Source organism: Hippocampus bargibanti, linkage group LG06, assembly GCF_051943395.1.
Source record: "Hippocampus bargibanti isolate YZ-2025 linkage group LG06, ASM5194339v1, whole genome shotgun sequence".
NCBI lineage: Eukaryota > Metazoa > Chordata > Actinopteri > Syngnathiformes > Syngnathidae > Hippocampus > Hippocampus bargibanti.
In genome coordinates this window covers 23,102,551-23,129,263 of record NC_142739.1, presented here as the reverse complement: position 1 = coordinate 23,129,263, position 26,713 = coordinate 23,102,551, and the positions used below count along the sequence as shown (strand labels likewise).

At 38.7% G+C, this 26,713-nt stretch overlaps 1 protein-coding gene and 1 long non-coding RNA gene across 2 annotated transcripts; one reads left to right on the top strand and one right to left on the bottom strand.

The window, feature by feature from the left end:
• The first annotated feature begins 2,618 nt into the window (after window positions 1–2,618).
• Window positions 2,619–22,363, top strand: LOC148896844 (metalloreductase STEAP4-like). The gene is given in 9 exon segments (XM_088998765.1): window positions 2,619–3,282; window positions 3,374–3,481; window positions 6,099–6,169; window positions 7,427–7,511; window positions 13,690–13,968; window positions 17,843–17,937; window positions 18,019–18,172; window positions 18,279–18,449; window positions 21,629–22,363. Coding segments are annotated over 9 exon segments (1,470 nt in total). The 5' UTR covers window positions 2,619–3,036; the 3' UTR covers window positions 21,890–22,363.
• On the bottom strand, window positions 3,175–5,176 carry LOC148896845 (uncharacterized). Its single transcript, XR_016115303.1, has 3 exons — window positions 5,107–5,176; window positions 4,094–4,177; window positions 3,175–3,305 (listed from the first exon to the last, which is right to left on the bottom strand). It is a non-coding gene; the product is annotated as an uncharacterized LOC148896845 (long non-coding RNA).
• Window positions 22,364–26,713: the final 4,350 nt, after the last annotated feature.

Below are 26,713 nucleotides of genomic sequence, written 5' to 3'. Positions count from 1 at the left end.
TTCACCCAATGTTGCCTCAAAATGGCACATATAATTCTTTAATGATTGTAAACATGTATGCTTTAATCTTCAGAACTACAGTGTATTTGAAACATATTCATAACTGGATGTGTAACAAGAAAGCATATTATCCGAATCTGAAGCCATTGTTTGGATTCACAAGCAATGCAAGACGTCTTGGCGTGAAGTCATTTTTATTTGCATTTGAATAAAAAGTGACATCGGCTGTCCTTTAATACACAGTATGGAATGTTAATAATTTTCAAAATCATCGCGCTTCAGAAGACAAAACAAGAAACATTGTTGCAAAAAACGATTGCATTCATATACAGTACAGTGGGCATGTACATAACACAACAGGGAAACTGCAACGCTTACATCTTACTGTATTATGTATACAATTTAAAAAAGTCATCAATCTTCTTCTGCTTCCCATTTTTACCTTTTAACACAAACACTTCAATCTCGTCTGCTACACACAAGCTAGCGTCTGAAAATGAAAATGGCTCTGCTACACGGGTGCTGGGCACGTAACCAAGTCACCTGACCAAGTCGACCAATGGCGCGACTGATGGCGTGACACGTAACCAAGACATGTGACCAAGTTGACCAATGGCGCGACCGATGGCGTGTCACGTGACAAAGTCACACGGCCAAGTCGACCAATAGCGCGACCGATGGCGGCTCATGTGACCAAGTCGACCAATGGCGCGACCGATGGCGGCTCACGTAACAAGACACGTGACCAAGTTGACCAATGGCGCGACGGATATATCGATATAAACAACAAAAATGGCCGGCGGGGGATGAAAAGGAGCACCGTAATAACCGGATTATCGTAATAACCGGGTATCGTACTAAACGGTACTAATTATACATAAAAAGACTAGAAATGTGCAAGGGAAATGAAAATAGTATCGTAATAAGCGGTACTATCGATATAACCGATATCGATATAACGAGACTTTACTGTATATATATATATATATACAGTAAAGTCTCGTTATATCGATATTCAAGGGAGTCCGAAAAAATATCGATATAACCGGGACTATCGATATATACGACCCTGTTTGCATGTAATTTTCTCCGTGCGTGCATAGAAATAGTATCGATATAACCGGGACTATCGATATATCCGATATCGATATAACGAGACTTTACTGTATATATATATATTTTTTTTTAAATTTATTATAATACACATCTGTGTAAGCTCTCAGTCGTACAGCAGTGGTACATTGATGAGAAGGTTTATTCAGCGAAACGTCCGATACTTTCAAAGAAGTTTATTTTTTTTATGATAGTACAGCCATCCATCCATCCATGGCTGGTGGAAGTCCTGTATTTGATTTCATTGGCCTATGAGAGTATACGTAATGTTGTAGCTGTAAATGCATTATGGGTCATTTTTCTTTGATATTGTTACTGGTGCTTTATGAAACTGCAGCTTAGATTTAAATCAATTTTCCCATTCAGGACAAGGGGATTTTTGTGCTTCCCGTCTTCTCTTCCCTTTCACTTCCATTTTCAACACTCCCTTGCTTGAGATCGAGGCTCACAGATTCATTATGATTTCAAAACTCACTCTTCCAGCCAAGCGGCCGGGAAAAAGAATTTGTGCAAATTTAGTACTCGTGTCCCCACGGCGATCGCATTTGCAAACTTGTGACATGACACAGATGCATCAGTGCAGAAATGAAGCGTGGCACATATGGAACTGCTCCGTGTGAACACATCACTTTACTTGACTCTGCGAGTATGTGTGTGTGTGTGAGTGTGTATGTGTGTGTGTGTGTCCTAAAGTGGGCCAGAAGATTGAAGAGAGAAGAGTGCAATGATGTTGCATTACACCACCTTTCCCTTTCCTGACAATTTGCCTCTTCCATTCACATCACAAACTGCATTTGAATACTAAGTTATATTTATGGAACGTACGAAGCACATATCCTCAAGAGCTTTTACAGTGAAGTCCATAACCACAGCATTAATGTCTACCCGAGGAGGGGAATCGCATCCAAACTGGAAATCATTTAATATTTAACCTTTAAGACATTAATTCACTTTTCGCACTCCATTTCAATAGAACTGATAGATAGAAGAGCCACTTGACTCGTTTATGGCTCTTCCTTAGGGCCAACTTCTTTTTCTACGCTTACCCTTTCCTAAAAATCTCACTCGTTGGTGATTTGGTGTTGTTGTTTCTCCCCCCACACTTCCTGCTAATGAAAACACTTTGAATTTGCTGAGTAAACTCAACTGAAGTTAAAACACGTGGTTTATGGCGATTCGCTTCTTGTCTCAGGGGTCATATGTAATTCTAAAAATTGTGCCCATCAGTGTAGTAACTTGATAATTGGGGTGCCTGTACTAAACTGAATTGATGAATGGATGAATTATAAACTGATACATTGCCAGTAGTCTGACCAGCGCTTTATCGGCACCCACACGCAAGAAAAACCCAAACCCGGAAAAATTTGAGAAGACATTCTGGAATGGCAGTGAATGAGTTAAAATGCTTTGATTCACATAGATTTTGCATATTACGGTACGCTAAATGTAAACATTGGCAGATGTTTCACGCTCTCTGAATTGTCTTCTTATCTTTACGGTGGCCGGAGTATTGATACGCTTGCTTTAAAATCTCATGAGACTGCAAAAATGTACTGAGAACTGTATTAATCTGAAGTTGATGATCACATTTCAATTGCATCTGATTGCTGTGCGAAGTCTGGCCAAATAAAACTTGTCACTCAAATGTCAATCAAAACAAATTCAAACCCATTGATTGTTAGGTGGAGTGTTGAGTCACACTAAATCAGATACTAAACGATCTCACAAACACGTCAACACACGTGATGTCGATTATTGGTGTCATAAACAACCTCGCCTTGCTCACTCTTTATCTCCAAGTCATAATATACAATTGGATCGTCACGCGTTGCGGTGAACCTCAAGAGAAACAGGGTAAGGCATGTCTACGCGCTGCAGAACCGCAATATATAACAACGCAAGAAGAAACACCGACACATCAACATGATCGTGGAAAGTGGTGTAACAGAAAACTGCAAGCTGGAGAGCGTATCCCTGCATCCCCTCGGACGAAGAGGGGCAGCGATGGCAATGCCCCAAGAGCACGAGCGAGAGCAGGAACCACTGTGTATCTTTGGAACAGGAGATTTAGGACGCTCCCTGGGCCTTCGCTTGCTGCAGACCGGCTACAGGGTGGTTTACGGCAGCCGCAGACCTCACAGCTGTGGCCCCTTGCCTCAAGGAGCTGAGGTGAGAGGGGCATCGGGGGGTCGCTACGATCAACAGGAATGATTGTGCAAGTCAATCGCGATTTACCACGGGTAATGTTTGTGCCGCGCAGGTGATGAGCCATGAGGCAGCAGCGAAGGCAGCACGACTCGTCTTCATTTGTGTTCACAGAGAACATTACACATTCATGGAGACGCTGGCACCTTATTTGGAGGGAAAGGTGAATTTATGGCCAATGTGTTATGTAATAATGCCCCGTACCTAATTAGCACAAGGGTGTCAAACTCATTTTCTGCCGTGGACCACATTGACGTTACGGTTTCCGCTCAGGGGCTGTTATAAATTTGGAGAAGCCATTACAAAATTTCACCCACCCCAATATTACATATTGAACGCACAACTAATTAATCAATAACTATTTTTCATATTTAAAGTACAAAATAATGACTGATATTGTGGTTTACATACGACAATTTGAACTTTTGGGTTGCACTTTAGCAAGCATCATGGCACTTGACATTCTTGATTTGCTTTCGCGGGCCAAATAAAATCATGTGGCGGGCCAGATTTGGCCCCCGGGCCTTCACTTTGACACTTATGGCTTAGTACAGGGATGGGCAAACTTTTTAACTCGGGCCGCATTGGGTTCTAAAATTTGACAGAGGGGCCGGCCGGGCCAGGAGCATTTGGAGGGAGTGTTTGGGCCGGAAATACTAAACCTAAAGCATTAAAGGACAACCGACGCCTCCGGACAAGTTATGTCCATAATTTATAAAATGACTTTGACTGAGCATATTTTACAAAGATTCCACAGCATATAGCTATAGTTTACCTTCTAAGACTTGCGCTGAATATTCACGAAGTCTTGTTTTCGAGTTGATGACGATCCCCATGTGACGTCACGTTTGGACCGCCCCTGACCAAGAAAGCGACACACAATGCATTTTGGGTACTTTGTTTTGTCTGAAAACTTCGTGTTGATCCGTGTTGATGGCGGAATTAGAAGGAAAACACATAAATAACGCCATGGTGAATCGTTGTGTGTTGCACCAAGACAACTATTTGATATTCGCTGACACAAATTCCCAGCTGACAAATCAGCCCATTTCCAACAGAGCTTGGGCGCAATCTTCTGCATTTTCTGGGTGCTACATTGCTGTCATTGACGGCTCGAATTGATATGGGAGGACTCCTTGAATCAATTGCAAACATTTATGTTTTCCTCTTCATAACTATTTGAATCATATTCATAACTGGATGAGTAACAAGAAAACATCTTCTCCGAATCTGAAGCCATTATTTGGATTCTCGATCAAAGGCAAGACGTATTGGCGTGACGTCACGAACAGGGGGGTGGGACCTTCTGAAACTGGCCATTTCCGCATTCATTTTGAAGTCATTTTTATTGGTGTTTTTCATTTAACTAAAAATATCAGCCTGCCTGTTTTGGGTATTTTAGATGCTACAAAACGTTTTTCTGATGTCAGTGGGAAACACAAAAAAATGGTGCCGGTTGTCCTTTAAATGTAGTGTGTACAAACCTCATAGCACAGTAAGAACCCAATTTATTAACTGTCTTTCAAATGTGAAAAATATCCCTGATCAGTTAATAAATTTGTCTCAAGGAATATGGCGTTTACATACTATTTCGCAGATACTTGGAGGAGGAAATGGAAATAGATTAAAATAACATATGCACTGTGCTTCATCAAGATTGCGTCTGTTTTTAATAGGTTTTCATTGAAGGGGCAAAGTTAAAGAAATCAACATTTATTGAAAAATGGAATCACTTTCAACATTCAAAACATATTACACAACGAAATATTCAAGCTAAATAATACCTACTTGTGTTAAATTCCGCCAAATCATAGATGGTTTGTCCTGACCGCGCGCACAACAAACTCCTCACTGACGCTCTCGCCTTCACGCGCTAACAATACACGTGTACCGTCGCCGAGCACACAGACATAGACTACCTGCAGTGAAATTTGCATACTCGGCAGCCAATCAGAAGCCTGCTTCTTTCTTCCGGACTTTCGCAAGCGTTATAAAGTCGTGCAATTGCATATAATTTTCCAAAATAGATGCACAGAACCTCAGCCCAGAAGAAAGATTCAAAAGAAGCTAACAACATATGTGATGCTACAAAACGTAAATTTACATTAAACCGTGACTGTAAAGTGTACTTATGAACGGGGCTTAGTGGCTCGTAGGAAGCAATGCAAACTTTGCATTGTGCACCACAATGACAATCGACTACTGCAGCAAAATCTAGCCATGCACATTTACCGTAAATTAAGCAAGGTAGCGTTTGTAGTAGGTACATTCTTAATTTTTAAAAAAAAACTTTATACTTTGTGACAATGTTTTTTAATATGATTACTTGTCTCATTGTGCTTCAAGTTGTGAAAAATGGGGCAGGCAACTTTTCAGTTATCTGCCCTGTTGTCCGCTAATTTTTTGTCATGAGTTTCAGACACTGTTTTTACTATAATTTGGGCAGGTTCGGCGGGCCGGATTAAAAAGCCTAACGGGCCGTATGTGGCCCGCGGGCCGTAGTTTGCCCATGGCTGGCTTAGTAGGTACAATTTGTGGCGCCGTGAGTGTGTTCAGGATGCAACCAGCTTGCTAAATGTAAAGCTATTCATAATTCATGTAAATATGTAGCATATTCTGTTTTTAAGGATAATCTTTTTCTCTTGTTCTCACTTTTGTCATGACTAAGCCCTAGTTGCCAAATCTAAGCTTGATGAATGCTAAGAAATAAAATTGAATGGTCATCTCGAGGTTTGGTGACATGTAAATGGTAAATGGTAATACGTGTTTGACTTTTACAGGTGTTAGTGGATCTCAGTAATAATTTGAAGAAAGACATGTACGCAGAAGCCAATGGCGTCTATTTGCAAAGGTATCGTAATCCTTTTCCGAACCGGTGTATATAATGAAAAGCCATTTTTGCATAATTATTTTCATTGTACATTGTAATTTTCAAAAGACTGCCAGGGTTTTCCTTTTTTTTCTTGCGTAACAATAAAAGTATCTGATTAACCAAGAAAAAGCAAAAAATGCTAAACGCAATATTACAAGTAAAAACGTGTAAAATTTATTTATTTATTTAGGTATTTATTTATTTATTTATTTCCTTGTTTGTTTATTCAGTTATTTATATATTTATTTATTTACAAACTTTTATTTTTTTTTTTATTTACATTTGTTTATTTGCTCAAAGTCAGCAGCTATATTTTTGTGCATTTTTCAAGATGTCGAAAATAAAGTTGATAGGTTAAGAGTTTATTTATTTATGTATTTATTTGTTTATTTATACATTTGTCAGCATGTATAAAATACATTTATACTGACAGGTCATTAACCAGTGCAGATACATTTTTTGTGCATTTTTCAGTATGTCAAAAATAAAGTTGATAGATTAAGTTTATTTATTTATTTATTTATTTATTTATTTATTTATTTAGTTATGTGTTTATTTATTTGTTTGTTTGTAAATTTGCCGGCATGTATAAAATAACATTAATGCTGACAGGTCATTGGCCAGTACAGATACATTTTTTGTATATGGCATTTTTCAATGTGTAAAAAAAGTCAATATTTTAACAGAAACATTTTTTATTTAATGTCACGCCCAACCTCTTCAGATTCCAACTATTATGGATAACATATTTTTCTAATGCATCCATGGAGACTTGAGGAAGTAGCCCACTTTAAAAAAATTAAACTCTTTATTTTCAGTCAAATGCATGTGGTGTGAGAGAAGAGGATGCACAAAACCGGGATAGATGGAGGCCACTGATTCACTGTGGTGACCCCTGAGGGGAAAAGCCGAAAGGAAAAGAAGAAGATTTTTAGTCAAATGCATAAATCTGAAGGAAAAATAAACCATTTGAAAACATTTGGGGGTGTAACTATCTTGAAATCCAATTTAGGATCCAACATATAGAATTCAACCCACCCACCGAATCCCAAAGAAACGAAAGCGCCTCCTCCATCAGAAAAATCAACTGAGTTTCGATTTAAGCAAAGTGGAGACATTGATTTGTAACGTTCCGAACCCCCTAGTTCAGTTTACCCCCCGCCCCCTCCTCCATTTATCTTTTTTGAGAAGGGCGTTGAAAAATGTCAGATTAAACCTTTGCTTTATGTTCTCCAGACTGGTCCCCGGAGCAACTGTGGTGAAAGGCCTTAACACACTGTCTGCCTGGGCTCTGCAGAATGGTCTTCTGACAGGAAAATAGGTGAGTTGGGAGAGGGTGGGGGCGGGGAATACTTCAAAGGTATGAGCTGAATGGCAGCAAACCAGAGGTGGCATGCTGCAACACAATGGTGCAGTTGGTATTGTAAAGGGGAGGGAGTGGAAGGTCAATTCCATTCAATTTGTTAGCAGCAGGTCTTTGAAAAGTATTAGAACAGGACAATAAATGATCGCTGCGTTTTCAGTGTAATCTGTTTTCCTCAAGCCCAAAATTCTGACACACTATTCGCTAGTAGGAAGAAAACGGCGGATGGATGCGATGCCTTATTGATTCAGTCTATTTTGGTTATTGATATTTGTTTCCATATCAATGCTCGAGAAAACAAGGTCAGAACTAGTCAAACACACACAAGTCAATACACTTTATGATGTTACCATGTTGAACGAAAGACCAGTGTTTATTGCAGCTTCCGTTTCGCAGCTACAAAGGGAAACACAAGCATATGGGAACCTCTGGAGACCAAACCTGAATCTCAAATCCTCTGCAACACAAACAAGCCACACAAACAGACACACACACACACACACACACATGCACACACAGACAATAACACACACACAAGCACATATATCCTTTCACGTGCTGGTACCCTCCCACCCAGTATCCCTCTGCCGGTACATGTCTAACTCAGTGGCCTGCTATGGATTTCATCGCTAGGCCTGCAGTAGTGCTATGTCTGAATCAATGCAGACTGAAAAAAAGTCCACCAGAGGGGACCATTAGCCCGGAAATAACTGACCGACCTTTTTTAACCTCATAAAATTGTGCAATTAATTGCTATTTCTGCTAGCTTCGAAGCTGTCCAACCTTTCTTAAAAATGTCCATCTATTCTTGAAAACTCCCTCTTGAAAGTGGCTTTAACAGTAAATCTGCAACCAAATCAATGTCTTCTCCTTCTTCAGATATTATGGGTTGACAAAAACGCTATTAAATCAACACAAAAATATATTTGCTTATGCAGCTCAATCCAGATACAATGTGCTAGCTCTGGCCAGTATGCTTTTATCACTAGCGGCTTGTGATCAGAGCAACTTTACGCAAACTATGATTGGCTAGTGACTAGTCAATCACAGTTTGAGAAAACTCTGACATTGACCAGCGCCTTCAAGATGGCGTTGGTACCCCTATTGGGTTGCCAACTCGAAATCTGATTGGTTAAAACAACAGTTTGATCGACACTTATTTTATGCTCCGGGGCCTGCAGAACTGATTGTGAAGGCGTACAGGTTGATTTCTGACCCTGGTAACAAAAGATGGCTGAAATGTGATTGGTTAAATACTTAAATACGAAAACACACATCTGGAAGTAGCGTAACAGTGGGAAAGTAATAAAAGAAACCTGAAATACAATTTGGAATTATTTAATAAGAATTCATGGATGAAATACGAAAAACGATATTTTTAGGCCAGCAAAGAAGGCTTCGCAAGCCTTGACGGTCCGCCACTGGCTTTTACCGGCATCTTCCACCGGAGGTTTTCATCGAAGTCGAACATGTCGCTAAGATACCATTGACATGTCAAGATTTCAGTGTACCAGAATAAAAAACAAACTAGCCCGAAGACTATCTCTTCGTATATACAGCACGTGGACAAGTGAAGGAAGGCTTTTTATTGCGATGACCACAGGTGCATTTTCACTCATTCCTTTATTGTCTCCGCATTTAAGCCCTCACAGCAGTCAAAGTGGCAAACGCACAAAACACACCGTTGTGACTCAAATGGGAACAGGGAGCAGTTTGGTGGTTCAGTGTCTTGCTCAAGGACACAATAAAGCTATGTCTTGGAGTTGAATGCGGTGATCCATATCACTTGACCGCAGCTGATAATAACACTTTTTTTTAGTTTACTTGATATCCTAGCAGGAAGAACATTGGTATGATCATCCATCATTAGTTGGGAAGGATGGCATCCGGACTAAAATATTTTGAGGTGGAAAAATCTCTGATTGCTTTGAACACCTGGTTCAGAAGCCAGTGTCTTTTCCAGGACATCCCATGGCACATATTTAATATGAATTGAGAACACAGCGCCAAATGAAAAACGTCATAAAAAGTAGACACATTGAAATGATCATGATCTTGTCGTCCTCATTTACTTGCAGATTTACTTGTACAGTTTTAATATTGCGCCTTTTTAATTTAACACATAGTTTACCTTTAATGTTATTTTAATTTAGTAAATGGTGTTCGTTCCCCCCCTCGCCCCCTTGCACACCAGGTTTTTGACATACACTGATATCTCAGTTTACGAACCCTTTGGCTTACGAACTTTTCGGTTTACGAACGTTAAATTTAACCTTGGGATACGAACTATTTTTCGGGATACACACCAAGTGCCACAACGAGTGATGTGTCACGAGCCCGTTCTCCTAACAAGAAAATGGCTTTCATTGTTTTACCTTTATGTTATACCAAAAAAGCACAATCTGGATTTTACCACGTATGGTTTTTTATAGCTTTTTAGCTATATGTGTATGACATAACCTTTATTTGTCTCATATTTGAGAAATTCCTAATTCACAGCATCAAAGTTATGAAAGAAAGAGAAAAGGTAAAAGAATGAGTAGGAAAACAAAACATAGGAGCTGCTGTAAAGACAGCATATGATCCAAAAAATAATTTCACCTGTGGATGAACCTAACCCTTAAATCAAAATTGTTACAAACTTACTACATCACATATTATGTAATTGTATCCTATTATTATAATGAAGAAAAAAAATCAAGAAGCATTTTTAGAAAATGACTTACACCTCTCTTTATAAAAATGTCATGTCTTGAACAGTGTCAGTACTAAGAATTGATCATTTTATGATAATACAAATGCTAATGCTAATGCTCATACTTATACTCATACTCATACTAACACTAATACTAGTACTAATACATATACTAATACTAATAATAACATAATGTAATAATAAATAAATAAATAAATAAATAAATAAATAAATAAATACATAACTTGATATTTTTATAATAATAATATTAATTGTAACATTAATATAATAATAATAATTGCAACAATAATAATTGTTTAAAAATGTAATGTCTCGAGCAGTCTCATTACTAAAACAATATATTTTTACAAGTACAGTAAAGTCTCGTTATATCGATATTCAAGGGAGTCCGAAAAAATATCGATATAACCGGGACTATCGATATATCCGACCCTGTTTGCATGTAATTTTCTCCGTGCGTGCATAGAAATAGTATCGATATAACCGGGACTATCGATATATCCGATATCGATATAACGAGACTTTACTGTATAATAATAATAATAATAAGTTATTCTTATTGTTAGTATTATAACTTATTATTATTATAACTAATTATTTTATTATTGTTGTTATTATTTTAATAGAAATAATAATTGTAACAATACTAAATATTGTAATAATAATAATAAAACTATTGATTGAGAATATATTTTTCAGTGTCTATATTTGAAACTGAATGAACACTTCATTTGCTGCCATGCTACCTATTTATTAATGAATAGTCTATTTCACAGGCAATTATTTGATTCCTATATAACAGGGGTGTCAAAGTCATTTTTTGCCGCGGGCCACATTGTAGTTATGGTTTCCTCTCGAGGGCCGTTATGAATTTGGGGAACCCATTAGAATGTTTAAATCCCTTCAAATATTACATATAGAGCACACAGAAAATTAATGAATAACTCGTTTTCAAATCTGAAGTCAAGAATAATGACTTTTATTGTGGTTGACATCCAAAAATATGAAAGATTTTAGCAATCATCATGGAATTTAACAAGTTTGATTTGCTTTCGCGGGCCGAAAAAAATGATGTGGCGGGCCGGATTTGGCCCGCGGGCCTTGACTTTGACACTTGTGCTATATAACATCTGTACCAACGACATAGGCATGTGTATGTATGCGGTTAAGTGTAAGCAAAATATGTACAATTCGACATCTTTATTACATCTTTATCGACATTTTATTTTGTGTGTGTGTGCGCGTGTATGTGTATGTGTGTGTGTGTGTGTGTTTGTGTGTGTGTTTGTGCGTGTGTGTGTGTGTGTGTGCGTGTGTGTGCGTGTGTGTGTGTGTGTGTGTGTGCGTGTGTGTGTGTGTGTGTGTGTGTGTGTGTGTGTGTGTGTGTGTGTGTGTGTGTGTGTGTGTGTGTGTGTGTGTGTGTGTGTGTGTGTGTGTGTGAGAATATCACATTTATATTCAGATGGAGATTTAGTCTGTCGGCTGTCCCTCTCTGTTATGGTGGAGTAATGTAAGAAGACATGGCTGGCTGCCTGGTCCACTTACACACACCCGGGGTAAAACTGCTCAGTTGACTTGCCTGTCAAACTTTTGCTCTCTGTGTCCTCTACCGACACAATTGCGTGACCCCCCCCTCCATCCACCTCCACCCTAGAAAATACACACACACACACACGCACACACACACAATTATATTGGATCAGCAAGTTTGTGGAAAAAAAGGGACAGCATGACGAGATGTAGAAATATGATGAATAAATAATCGGCAGCTGTACATTTTGTACGTATTGTGTGCTTTACCCCCTGCAAGAGTTTCTTCTCTGGCTTCAGGATATAACATCACACAATTATGTCTATATTTTTGTACACAAGCTTTGATGCCAAAGTGCAATACGGTGTCACGGTGCTGACAGCAGCTCATGACTCATCTGTGAAATCTTTTAATTATCAGCAACAAGCAGGTAGACGGAAACATGAAAATAATTATATTTATTGTGCCTGAGCAATGTTTGTTTTAAAATTAGATGTCGCTTGCATAGTTACATTTGTATTTTTTTTATGGATGTATTAGACTGAATTCACTGGCAATGTACATCACAAAGAAACAAGATGTTAAGATGTTTGATTTAAGACAGTCATGAAAGGTTGTCATCATTATGAGAGGTTTTATATTTGGAAAATGTTTCATATCCCAAAAATACAATCGGTCTAATAAAAATTGTTAAGAGTCATAAGGGCATTTCAGTTAAAAAATAGAATTATACAATTGTGAACAATAACAAAATTCTATTGGCCAAAAGGGCATTTTGGTTAACAAATACAATTATACAATTGTGAACAATAACAGAACTCTCTTTGCGATAAGGACATTTTGGTTAAAAAATAGAATTTTGTTATTGTTCGAAATTGTATAATTCTATTTTTGAACCAAAATGCCCTTATGGCTCTAACAAAAAAAATAATCTTGATTTTGGGAATTTATATTCTAGCAAATTATATTTAATTTATTTTGCAATCTTGTTGGACAATTGCTTTTAAAGCTAAAAAAGACACACTTTGGAGTCAGTGGCTGCTGACAGTCATTGCAAGACCTGTTGTGGCTCAATATTACTTCACATATAAGGTGCGCCTGTGTATAAGGCGCAATGTCATCTTTTGAAGTAAATAAAGGCTTTTGGGTGTGGCTTATACACCGGAAAATACGGTAATTGGCTTAGTATTTGTCTCTAATTAGAAAGTCTAACATACCCCTCTGAACAAATCCTCAACAAATATGCAACGTTGGCTGAATTATTTATTTATATTTATTTATATATATTTATATTTGTGTTTATTGTTCTTTTAATTGTGTCCTTACGTGCTTTGAAAGGCTATGGTAAATATTATTATTTTTGATGAGAAGGTTTCTTCAGCCGTCATATGTACTTCTTTGAATGTGTCGGACGTTTTGCTTCTTATCCAAGAGGCTTCGTCAGCGAACTAAATTTTTTGCTGGTAGTTTTGGCCCTATATATATGCCTACTGTCCAGACGTGGCGGTGCCAGTCTCTGCTTTGATAGGTCTCTGCTCTCAGGTTGGGGGGGGCAGAGGACTATTCCCTGAGGCTACATTGATTACTTCTATTGTCCTGACTGATTACTTTTACTTGGATAAGAAGCGAAACGTCCGACACCTTCAAGGACGGCTGAAGAAACTTCATCGATGGACCACTCCTGTACGACTGAGAGCTTACACAGACGTATTATTATTATTATTATTATAAATTAACTGTCCTGTGTGCAATTAGAAATACAGAATTGAGCAATTCTAATAATCAATTTCACCAACTCTTGTAACAAGATGCTTGTTCATTTCATTGCGAGAAAACAGCAAGCTAAAATTTCCTTCCCCCCCATAATATGACATGAAATCTCTATCCAGGTCTACCTGTGTGGCAACAGTGCAGAGGCAAAACAGGCTGTCGTGGAGATTTCCACCAAGATGGGTCTAACCATTTTGGACAGAGGGTCACTGTCAGCTGCTCAAGAGCTGGAGGACTTCCCCTTGAGGCTATTCCCCGAGTGGAGGCTGCCTCTTCGAGTCGCCGTTGGCCTCGTCACTTTCTTCTATTTCTATCTGCTCATCAGAGACGTCATCTACGCTTACGTGGTTCAAGGGAAGGACATTTCCTACAGAATCATGGTGTCCTTGCCCAATAAGGTAAAGAGATGTTTGTATGAAAGTCGCTGTAGTGTCAGCCCAATGAAGAGACTGGAACTGTCCTTTTTAGTTTATTTTCGGAGATGAGCTTGCACGTAAGATAGATTGAACAGCAATAACCGGAGCGTTGATGTGGAAACCCGACAAATAATCGTATTTTCCAGTGTATAAGGCGCGCCCGAAAGCCGTCATTTACTTCAATGGATAACCCTGCGCCTTGTACGTGCAGTAATATTGAGCCAAAACAGGTCTCACAACTACTATCAACACGTCTGTGTAAGCTCTCAGTCGTACAGGAGTGGTCCATCGATGAGAAGGTTTCTTCAGCCGTCATCTGTACAAAAGTGAAGGTTTCGGACGTTTCGCCTCCTATCCAAGAGGCTTCGTCAGCGAATACTACGTATTTTCAATTTCGGGAAAAATTTTATAAACAAATCCATGGTTGTGCTATGGGCTCACCAGTTTCACCCATAGTGGCTAATCTTTACATGGAAGAGATGGAGAAACAGGCCCTCACATCCTTCCCAGGGACAAAACCTAGACACTGGTTTAGATATGTGGACGATACTTTTGTCATAATTAAGAAACAAGAAATTCAATCCTTCACAGATCATCTCAACTCTGTAGACTTCAACATTAAATTTACTCGTGAGGACATTCAAGAGAACCAACTAGCCTTCTTGGATTGTAAAGTAATTATAAAAGAGGACAGAGCGCTAAAAAAAGTCTTTAGGAAGGCTACGCACACTGACCAATACTTACTTTTTGACTCTAACCACCCTTTACAACATAAACTAGGAGTTATCAGAACCCTCCAGCATAGGGCTAAACTAATACCAACTAGCACTGAAGGTAGAGAAAAGGAGTCAAAACATATCAGGAGAGCACTCACTAACTGTGGGTACCCTCAGTGGTCATTCAACAAATGTCAGAAAGAAAGAATAGCGAACGAAACCAATAATTCTCAAGATTCTAAAAGGAGAGGAGTAGCAGTACCGTACATTGCAGGAGTTTCTGAAAAATTACAAAGAGTCCTTTGGCAACATAAAATTCCTACTTATTTCAAACCGATAAACACGTTAAGGCAAAAATTAGTGCATCCAAAAGATAGGCTACCAAATGAAAAACAAAGTAATGTAGTTTATTCCATACATTGTAAGAATGAAAATTGTAAAGAGCAGTACATTGGGGAGACTCAACAAATTCTCAAAAAAAGACTTTATCAACATCGCAGGGATAATACTAGTGGGCCTCAATCGGCAGTACATTTGCACCTAAAAGCTAGCAACCACTCATTTGACGACAATGAGGTTAAAATCTTAGCGAAAAAACATTGATGGTTTGAAAGGGGGGTAAAAGAGGCGATTCTTATAAAACAACAAAATCCTTCATTAAACCGGTCTGGTGGTGTGAGGTTCAATTTGGATCGTTCATACAATAGCCTGCTCAGGCAAAACAGGTTAGGCAACTTTCGCAATGCTGATGAGGGTCGTTATGCTGATGAGGTGATACCGGGGGGAGTGGGTGTAATAGGCCAATCGTTAGTCAGGAATGTAGGAACAATCAGTGGGGCCACAGGGGGGGGTCCCGCGCCCCCCCCCCAACCTGAGAGTAGGGACCTATCATAGCTGTGTCCGGCGCCACCAGGTCTGGACATTAGGGATATATAAATGGGGCCGATACGACCAGTCAGACTTTAGTTCGCTGACGAAGCCTCTTGGATAGGAGGCGAAACGTCCGAAACCTTCACTTTTGTACAGATGACGGCTGAAGAAACCTTCTCATCGAACTACTATCAACAGTTACCGACTACATTTCCCCCTGTAGAAGAAGTAATGCGTAATCTCAGCCTCTACTGTCACGCCTTATAATGTGGTGCTCCTTATACAGTAAAGTCTCGTTATATCGATATTCAAGGGAGTCCGAAAAAATATCGATATAACCGGGACTATTGATATATCCGATATCGATATAACGAGACTTTACTGTATTTGTAAAACTTTTATATATTTAGATATTATTCAGGGATAACTTTTTTCATTCATTAAAGGTGCGCCTTATACTCCGGTGCGCCTTATATATGGGAAAAGTTAGAAAATACACTATTCATTGGGGGTTGCACCTTATACTCTGGTGTGCCTTATAGACCGGAAAATATGATATCCCTTCAGTTAGAACAGTTGATGTCATAGAATTGATCAGGTTTGCTGTTCTTCCTTGAAAAAAATGCAACATGCGGGTTTGTGAAGGCAGAGTTGACACAGTTGACCTCTAGACGCCCCTACCCACAGCTAACCTTTGTTGACAGAACCAATTGGTGAAAAGATCACCGTGGCAATATTACTGTTTTTTTTTTCTGATCTAAATCCCTTTGAGGTATTGGGGGATTAACCTTCCCCTCTCATAGGGACTGTGTTTTTACAGGTTCTGTTTTGTAGACGGCATACTTGCGTTATGGCACAAATGCAAGTGTAAACTGATTTTCATTTGAGCGCTCGGCTTGGTACTTGGCAGAATGTTTTGGATTGGATTGGATTGGATTGGATTTGCCTTGATTAGTCTCACAGTGGAGAAATTTACATTTCACAGCAGCAAAGTGATGGAAGGAATGAAAGTAGGAAAACAAAATACATGAGCTGCTGGAAAGGCAGCGAGTCTCGCAACAGCCGTCTTGAAGTCAAAAGAACAAAAAACAACTAAATAACAAATAATATGACAGTACAAAGACAATATGACAACACAAAGACAGAGAGAGTCATTCATCTCCACCTCTTGCGTTCTTGAATGATTTGGTGGCAAAAAGTCAGTTAAATCCACATACGCACATAGATTTCCCAAATGCTGCGACAGACTTATGCATGTCATGAAAATAACTAAGGCTGTCTAGTTGTTTTTGCCATCAACTCGGACAAAATCTCATTTTGCCTTCAGACTGGACAGTTTATTGTTTGGTCTGTATTGGCAGAATCCTAATGACTACAGCAGAATGTTGCTTTCTCAGCAGTTCGGACGTTAACGCGTTCATGACGTGGCCCAAGAATACGACCAGCACTCTTTAGGTCTCAGAGTGAAGCACAACAATCGAATCAAAAATGATGTTGATATTTATATGTTCAATGGTCATTCACAATTACAGCTCCAATTGTGAACATTCCCTGACCAGTTAAATAAATACATAACTAACTAACTAACTAACTAACTAACTACATACATACATACATACATACATACATACATACATACATACATACATACATACATACATGCATGCATACATACATGCATGCATGCATGCAGAATCAGAATCAGAATCAGAATACATACATACATACATACATACATACATACATAAACACATGCATACACACACACACACACACATACAAACAAATAGGCAGATAAGTAAATACATAAATAAATAAATAAATAAATATGTGAATATGTAAATAAATAAGTGAATACATAATAAATACAAATAGATAAATAAAAATAGACATAAATAAAAGTAGACAGATGAATAAATAAATAAATAAAAAAAATAAATACATGACTACATGAATATATGGCTACATGAATACATGACTACATGAATACATGAATAAAAGAATACATGAGTAAATGAATAAATGAATACGTCAATACATGGCAATATGAATAAATAAATACATAAATAGCCATCATCATTCAAATGTGATGTCATTTTCAGTCCACAGCAAGTGACAAAATGGCTGCCGCGTGAGATGTATTAAAAAACTGATTTTTGGATGCTTAATTCGTATTCCACAAACAAAATATTAATAAGAACGCCATGTTTAGATGAGTATATGTGTGGACAATCAGTGATGTGCTACTAAAGCTTCTTTCTTTCTTTCAGGTGTTTCCTATCGTATCGCTTGTCATGTTGTCGCTGTGTTACCTGCCAGGTGTTATCGCTGCCTTCTGTCAGCTTTATAGAGGAACTAAGTACAAGTAGAGTATCAAGTCAAAAAACTACCTGGCACACAAAGTCCAAAGTGCACCGTTTCAAGTTACCTCACTCTTATTTTGCAGGTGTTTCCCAAACTGGCTAGACCGCTGGATGCTGTGTCGGAAGCAAATGGGACTGGTTGCTTTGGGATTTGCTTTTCTGCACGCCTTCTATACATTCATTATTCCCATTCGCTACTCTGTCAGACATAAACTCATCTCCCGTGTGGTGGACGAGGTATGGCGCAATGGATTTCTTAGCCACAGCAAACGCTGATCTGTACATTTATGGTACAAGAAAACTATTCTCAATGCTCTTGTCCGCCATTTCTCGTTCATTTTAGATGAAGAAAAACAAAACCACCCCCTTAGAGTTTAAGTATACAGAAGCATGGGGAACAGACTCCTTCTATGTTCTGGGCATCCTGGGCTTCTTTCTTTACGTCTTACTTGGACTGACATCGCTGCCCTCTGTGGGAGGCTCGCTCAGCTGGAGGGAGTTCAGCTTCATTCAGGTCAGAGCACACTTGCACATCTTTGATGGTAAAAGTGGGGTAGGGAGGGGTAACGGGGGCCACATTGTTTTGTTTTGTTTTGTTTTTACTCGCAAAATGGATGTTTTTTATTTAGTAGGGACAATAGGAACATTTTATAATAATGACAAATAGAGGTAAAATTATCAGAGAGTGGATAAAAAAGGCAAATCATCACAGAAACAGTGGCAACCTCGAGATGCGTTTACATGTGGCAAAGCTGTTTTGAAGTCATTCGTCGCCTGGTCATTAAATAAAAATACAGCTTGGCCTTGAGGCATAAGAATCATCAAAGTATAATGATGTGCATAATCGACACAACTCGTTAGAATGGAAATGGTAGGAACCTTTTGCTTGGTCCCCATGTGGTGGGATTATTTTGATGACATAAAAGAGTTATTATACAGTACAGTACGGGCTTAGAGTATGGCAAACCTTTGATTTCTGGTGGTATTTGTGACACATTTTTCCATTTTACCCAGCTTGTCTTGTGGCCGTGACGCTATGTGTGATCACACTTGCTGATCAACATTTGAGTACAATTCAAAAAATTGACTTTATTCGGTTCTCATTTATTTGTGAAAAGGTTTTAACTGTAGGATGCTGTATTATTGTTGAAGCATTTTTATTTTGAAAATTCCATATTACTGAAAGAGAGTTGTGTGGTGTTCACTTCTATTGTAATTATGGTTATTACAGTAGTCGTAGTAGTAGTGGGGCGGCCACTGTGCAGAAGTACCGATTTCGATTCCAACTCTGGTCAGTTCAGGGTGTCCCCTGCCTATTGCCCGGAGACAGCTGGCATAGGCCCCGCAACCTTTGTCAGGATAACGTGGAGCAGAAAAGGGATAGATAGATGGATGGATAGCAGTAGTCGTAATATTTAACTCTTTCACTGCCAGGCAATGTGCCAAAATGTGTCAGCTCCAGTGCCAGGGTTTTTGTCATTTTCACACAAATTTCAGGACCCACAGAATATTGAGTTTTAGGACTACATAACATTCTATACTTTAACAACAGCTGAAGCTGTAATAAAGTGCTAACATGGTAAAAAGGGACATGCTGCCCCCACGTGGGAGGGAAAAAACATTGCCAGAGGCCTGACGAGTGCTTTATCAGCACCCGCGAAAGAAAAAACAAAACCTGAACAAATTCGGGGATGATGCTCCACGTCATATTTTCAATTCTCGAAGAAATTCGACAATGGCAGTGTATGAGTTAACTTCCTTTCAAATCACCTGAATGCCAAATCATGACGGTCGCCAGAATAACACATCTGAAGCCTAAATTATGTTCATAGAATACAAGACCTTTGTCAGGATTACTCACGTATTTAATGAGGCATCTAATCTTGAAAAAAAAAACACAATCACCAAGACATCAAGATAGCAAAGATTGTCTTATCTGAGGTTTTTTTTTTCAATCTAAAAGTCAATGTAGAGTCGAGTACAAATAAAGTTTTTATTTTAACGCCTTAGTCCCATTGTCCTTATCCTGTGCTACTTATCATTAAAATCTATTTTTAGTTTTTTTTTTTGATACCGCATAATTATGTCAGTATGATTACGTTTTTATCTGACTTATTAAAGTAGTGTAAAAGCAATGCATCGTGAGCACTTTCTTCCCAAGTGACTAGTTAAATAACTGCCGAACACACAATGGATGACTGCTAGCTTTTTAGCTCAGCATTGTAAATGTTAAGTTATTCATTAAACTGAATTATGAGAGAAGATACCATCCCACATGAGCAGATTTGCCGATACAGGTCACGGGCGTGTGTGTGAAAAGGTCGTGTGCACCAATGGACCGATGGGATAAGATATTCGGCGATGGAGGTCAAGATAATTGATCCTTTGAGTAGGGGGAGGGAGACAGAGACAACGCAGCAGAAATCTTATTTGCATAGATTAACGTTTGTGAGCGAAGTTGTCCACGAGGGAATGCATTGGATTTTAATATTCATGATGAAAAAGTCTTTGCAGCTTTCAGTTGTGATTAAAAATAACATCTTTTTGTTTATTATTGTCATCAGAGGATGGTATCGTATAGTAAGTGTGCAAAAGCATGTTCAAGATGCTCTATACAACGTAATTAACAAAAAACAAATAACAGGAGGACACTCAAGCGCCAACAATTATTCTGTAACAGCTGTGGGGAAAAAAAGAAAGAAAAAAAACTGAAATATTAAGAGAGTGTTTTCACCATAAAACCTAATGTGACAATTTCTATTCATGAAGTCACTAGGGGAGTAGTTTTATGCGACAAAAAAAAACAAAAAAACATCTGATGTACCACAATGGCGCCGTGTATTATAGTATTTGCACAAATGTATGCCATTGTTTTATCTCCTGTTGAGTAAGAATGGTTGAAGAAACCGAAAAACAAAACAAAACAACAACAACAAAAAAACAAAACTGGAAAGTAGAATCAATATTATTTTTCTTAATAATGTGGCTGGATTCTTTTGTTTGTCTGATTAAATGTAAATTTTTCCCATTATTATTATCGATTGATTGATTTATTTATGTATGTATTTATTTATTTGGTTATTTATTTATTCGTGTATGTATGTATGTATGTATTTATGTATGTATGTATGTATGTATGTATGTATGTATTTATTTATTTATTTACTTGTTTGTTTGTTTGTTTGTTTGTTTTACAGTCCAACCCCGACCTGCTTACCCTGGTCATATGCACTGCACACTGATACAGTATTTATTTGTGTGTGTGTGTGTGTGTGTGTGTGTGTGTGTGTGTGTGTGTGTGTGTGTGTGTGTGTGTGTGTGTGTGTGTGTGTGTGTGTGTGTGTGTGTGTGTGTGTGTGCGCATGTGCGTGTGTGTATGTATTTATGTATGTATTTAGTCATGTATGTTTGTATTTATTTATACTTACTGTAAACTTATTATTTACTTATTATATGCTCACCCGCACAAAAAATCCCTTGACTGTAAAGTGTCCTTGAGAGTTTTGAACGGCGCTTAGAAATGAAATGTATTATCATTATTATTATTATTATTATTATTATTATTATTATTATTATTATTTATGTGTGCATATTTCTTTGTTTTTAGTTATTTATTCGTCTCTGTATTCATTGATGTGTTTGTTTATTCATTAGTTTATGTATTTATTTGTCTCTTAATGTATTTCTTTACAGTCCAAACTCGGCCACCTGACCCTGTTCATCTGCACGGCACACGGATACATTTACGGCTGGAATAAATTTCTCCGCCCTTCAACATACAAGTGGTACACCCCTCCGGGCTACATGCTGTGTCTGATTGTGCCGTCCGTGCTACTTGTTCTCAAAGCGCTCCTCTTGCTGCCATGCGTGGATAGAACTCTCACCCGCATTCGCCAGGGCTGGGAAAGAACCCCGAACATGGAGATGGGTGAGAACAAGGCCACGACCCTGTGATTATCGGAGCTCTCTGGTTCACCTGAGGTCAAATCAGCGCAGTCTACACTGGAGAAGACTTGAGTCAAATTTCTTCAGGAGTAATGTTGCTTCGTTTTGTTCACGCATTCTCCTGTGATTGTAACGCGTCTACAGGGTAGGCAAAGCACGTGACCAGATCATTTCGAGTCTAACTTTGGCTCTTCAAAAAAAAAGCAAAATTCAGCTGAATGTACAGGCCGTCGAGGATATGAAGTTTTTTCTTTCTGAGCTTTGAGGGATTTGATGTTCTTGTTGTTCCTCTTTCACCAAATGTGTCAAGAAATAGAATTATATCCCCCGGATGACACACATTCTTTTGATAAACAGAGGCAATCATTTGCATTCCCTACCCTCAAAATGGAGCCCCCTTGAAGCAACATCGTTCTCATTGCCCAAATTGTCCTGCCTCTCAAGGGCACTGCGCACGCAAAATTAGAATAAAGTGGTCGACCCTAGTGTGATGCTCTCCCACAGCTGCTTTGATTAAGCAAACATCTTCTGATGTAAATTGGCGCAAGGAGGAGAGACAGGTTTAGCGAACAGAGCGTAAAAAAATAAACATTACCCAATCAGTGTTAAGTGTGTTACAATTGCTGTCCTTGTCGACTTTTCACCTTCATGTCACAAATTTGTCTGTGAAACACATGATATTTCAATGTGATGCAACCCAAATAATCATGTCTGTGTCGACACGGGTTATTCATGTCTTAGACTTTCAGACATAGCTAATAGATAGCTATTGAGATAGATAGCTAGTTAGAAGGATGGTTATATAGCTAATGGATAACTAGCTAGATAGATAGCTAGCTAGAAGGATGGCGATATAGCTAATGGATGGCTATCGAGATAGATAGCTAGCTAGAAGGATGGCGATATAGCTAATGGATGGCTATCGAGATAGCTAGCTAGAAGGATGGCGATATAGCTAATGGATAGCTAGCTAACTAGATAGCTGGCTAGATGGCTGGCTGTCTGTCTCGATGGCTACTATTAACTATCTATTGGCGATTTCCTGACTAGCTTTCTATCTATTTGAGTTACTTCCGGGTTGAGTGAGTGCTCGCCTGTGGAAAAAAACTTTTCCTGTGACTGTAAAGTGACCTTGAGAGTTTTGAAAGCCGCTTATAAATAAAAAATTATTATTATTATTATTATTATTATTATTATTATTATTATTATTATTATTATTATTATTATTATGATGTTCTGTGCCCTTAAAAAGGCAGACAAGTGGGATCAGCAGGCGGTTTGTTCAACCGTCTGGTGAGCGTGCTTTGCTCAGCAGTGACAGTTGGCGGGCAGGTGAGGCGTGACAGGAAAGGGACCTTTAATCAGATCACAGAAGCAGAGGTGGCAAGTGAGGAGAGCCGAGCATCTGCCATTATCAGACCTTATCAGATTCTCGCTAGCCCCCAGGCAGCACATTGATGCAAGAAAAAACTTTGTTATCCTAGCATCTCATAACATTATCTCCTCACACAATCTGTAATCTCTCATACGCCCCCTCCCACTCTGGTATTATCCTCATTTTACCACAGAACCGATGTTGATGTCAAGCTTTTTTTTAGACTCCATATTTGTGTGAGTGTGGGTGTGTACCGAGATTTAAACGAGATTCAAATATTGCCCTGGGAAGCGATGAATCTAATCATGACCGGAGAAACTGTGAAACAAGCTGCCTTACATATTGTAATTTCCACTGGTGGTGAAATTTCACACACCTAGACAACTCGGATACGCATAACGTGATTACGCCCTGCTAGGAAAAAAAAGTAAATAAACTGCTGTACTGTGGGTAAAAATTCATGTTCTGTACTGTAATGAAGAATTCACCTGGGACTCGTCGGTGAAATGTAAAAATAGATTAATAAAAGACAAACTACAACAACCTGGCTTTTTTTGGGGGGTCTGTCTCATCTTTAGCAATTTACTAAATTCTACTTTTCGAATCACAAGAGTGGATTTATTCGAATACATTAAAGGACAACCGACACATCCGGTCAAGTTCAAGTCCATGATTTGTAAAATCACTTCAAATGACTTCTAGTGAGCGCATTTTACAAAGTTTCCACCGTATATGTATATAGCTGTATTTTACGTTTTAAGACTTGCGCTGAATATTCACGAAGTCTTGTTTTCGAGTTGGTGACGATTCCTGACGTGACGTCACGTCTGGAACGCCCCTGACCGAGAAAGCGACACACAATGCATTTTGGGTACTTTGTTTGGTCTGAAAACTCGCCATTTCCAGGATCATTTTGAAGTAGTTTTGGGACACTTTAACTCATTTTTAGTGGTTTTGAATTTGACTAAAAATATCAGCCTGCGTGTTTTGGGTATTTTAGATGCTATAAAACGTTTTTCCGATGTTAGTTAGGAAACAAAAAATGGTGGTGGTCCTCAAGCTTTTTTGCGCCACGGACCGGTTTAATGTCAGACAATATTTTCACGGACTGGTGGCTGCTGACAGTGCCTTGCTCTAGAATCAAAACAATGGCTTCAGATTCGGAGAATTTGCTTTCTTGTTACTCATTCAGTTATAAAAATTGATTCAAATAGTTCTGAAGAAGAAAGCATCAATGTTTGCAATCGATTAAAGAATTGGATTTGGATTGGATTGGATTTGCCTTTATTAGTCTCGCAGTGGAGAAATTTACATTTCACAGCAGCAAAGAAGTCCTTCCGTTTCATTTTGAGGCGTCTAGACTCCAATGTAGCGTCCCAGAAAATGCACAAGATGGCGCCCAAGCTCCGTTGGAAATGGGCTGATTTGTCATCTGGGAATTTGTGTCAACTAGTATCAAATAGCAGTCTGGGTGCAACACATTCATTGCGTTATTTATGTGTTTTCCTTCTAATTTCACCAGAAACACGGATCAACACGAAGTTTTCGGAGCAAACAAAGTACCCAAAATGCATTGTGTGTCGCTTTCTCGGTCAGGGGCGTTCCTTCAGTGACGTCACGTCTGGAATCGTCACCAACTCAAGAACAAGACTGAATATTCAGCGTGAGTCTTAAAACGTAAAATATAACTACATGCCGTGGAATCTGTGTAAAATACGCTCAGTAGAAGTCATTTGAAGTGATTTTACAAATCATGCACACAACTTGTCCAGAGGCGTTGGTTGTCCTTTAAGGCGCGCCGGCGTATAACGTGCAAGGTCTTCTTTTGAAGACAACAAAGGCTTTTGCCTGCGTCATATACACTGGAAAATACGGTATACCAAAGATTTTAGTTAACAGAAATATGGCAAACATAAAAAGTCAATATTTTATATTTCCTGAGATCAGTAATATGTCCATCCTTTGCTCTAAGCGTTATGCCAGTTTAATATTTCCCACCATTCTGTTTCCTATCCCACAGGTGGACTCGATGTGCGTGTCTTACTTATACTATTGATGAATTCATGCATGTAAGAGCTAAATGCATTCGCCTGCTGTGCATATACTATATTGAAATTTGATTTCTAACTCAACCACCGATCTCAGCCCTCTGCTCCCGTTTCTCTACTTCCCAAAGAACCTCGTCTATCGCCTACTCTCACAAGTAATATAAGATTTCCTGGGGTTCCTTTGATAGCGCACTTGACACGCTTCTCTTGCCGCGATCGGATAAGATGTTATAAAAAATGTCTGGGGAGAAAAAAGTCGACAATTCTGAGCAAATGTTTCGCAGACAAAGACTTCAGATGAACTCTGGAGATGGATCAGACGCTCGCGAGACTCTTCGGGGAGGTTTTGTGAGTTCATGGACGGGATACCGTGAAGTCATGCTAATAAGGCAGACACATCTATGCAGTTCTATCACAACAGTGTACTTTAATTGGATGTACATTTCACTAGTTGGTTCAATTCCTATGCGAATGCTAGAAGAACAAATTGAAATCTGAGAGTATAAATCCATAGACCTGAATAGAAATGGGTAGATCGCTGCGATTACAAAATATATGAAAACAGAAGCATAAATAAAAAGGATGAACTGGTGCACCAAGGTGTTTCCCAAACATTACCACTATTGCAGTTGACATGCTGAAGAAAATAGCGTATGGATCAATAGTGGATGAGAATGTGGAATATAAACCATGTGGGTCCTCTGTAAAAAAAAAAAAAAAAAGTTTTTTTATGTACATTTACAACTCGGCTCATCAGCTATTGATAATAAACATTTTATTTGCTTTCATTATAGCTTGGCTGAGTCTCAATTTATTGTTCCTTCCATCTTGAGAAAGAATTTTTCAATTTATTTTAATTTGTATTTTTGCGTATTTATTTATTTATTTATTTTTAGTCAGAGAGCCTTACGGTGCTGCACATATATTGCACGGACCAGAAACCACTAATACTCGATATAAGGAAGATTTTTCTCTAACCAAACTCACACATTCCAAACACAAATGTTGTCATTTTACGAAAACGCTCAAAATTCCCAAAAAGTCCACTTTTTGGTCTCTTCATCAAGCATGAGATTGTCTCAATCTTCTTTTCCTTTCGGCTTTTCCCCTCAAGGGGTCGCCACAGCAAATCAGTGTCCTCCAGCTTGAGAGGTTTGATCGGTTTGTTTTGGCCAAGCTTTTACGTCGGATGCCCTTCCTGACACAACCCTCTGTATTTATCCGGGCTTGGGACCGGCACAAGAAGACATATGTCCCTTTGTGGCTACAGAACAAATACTGACACCATTTCTTTAAATAGCCTCGTCCAAAAGTCTTTGAAGATTCATCTATCTGAAACACAATAAAACAAAAGCTTTTACGGTCACGTGCTAATGTCGCTAATTGCTAGATGCGCTGTACTCTCAACTC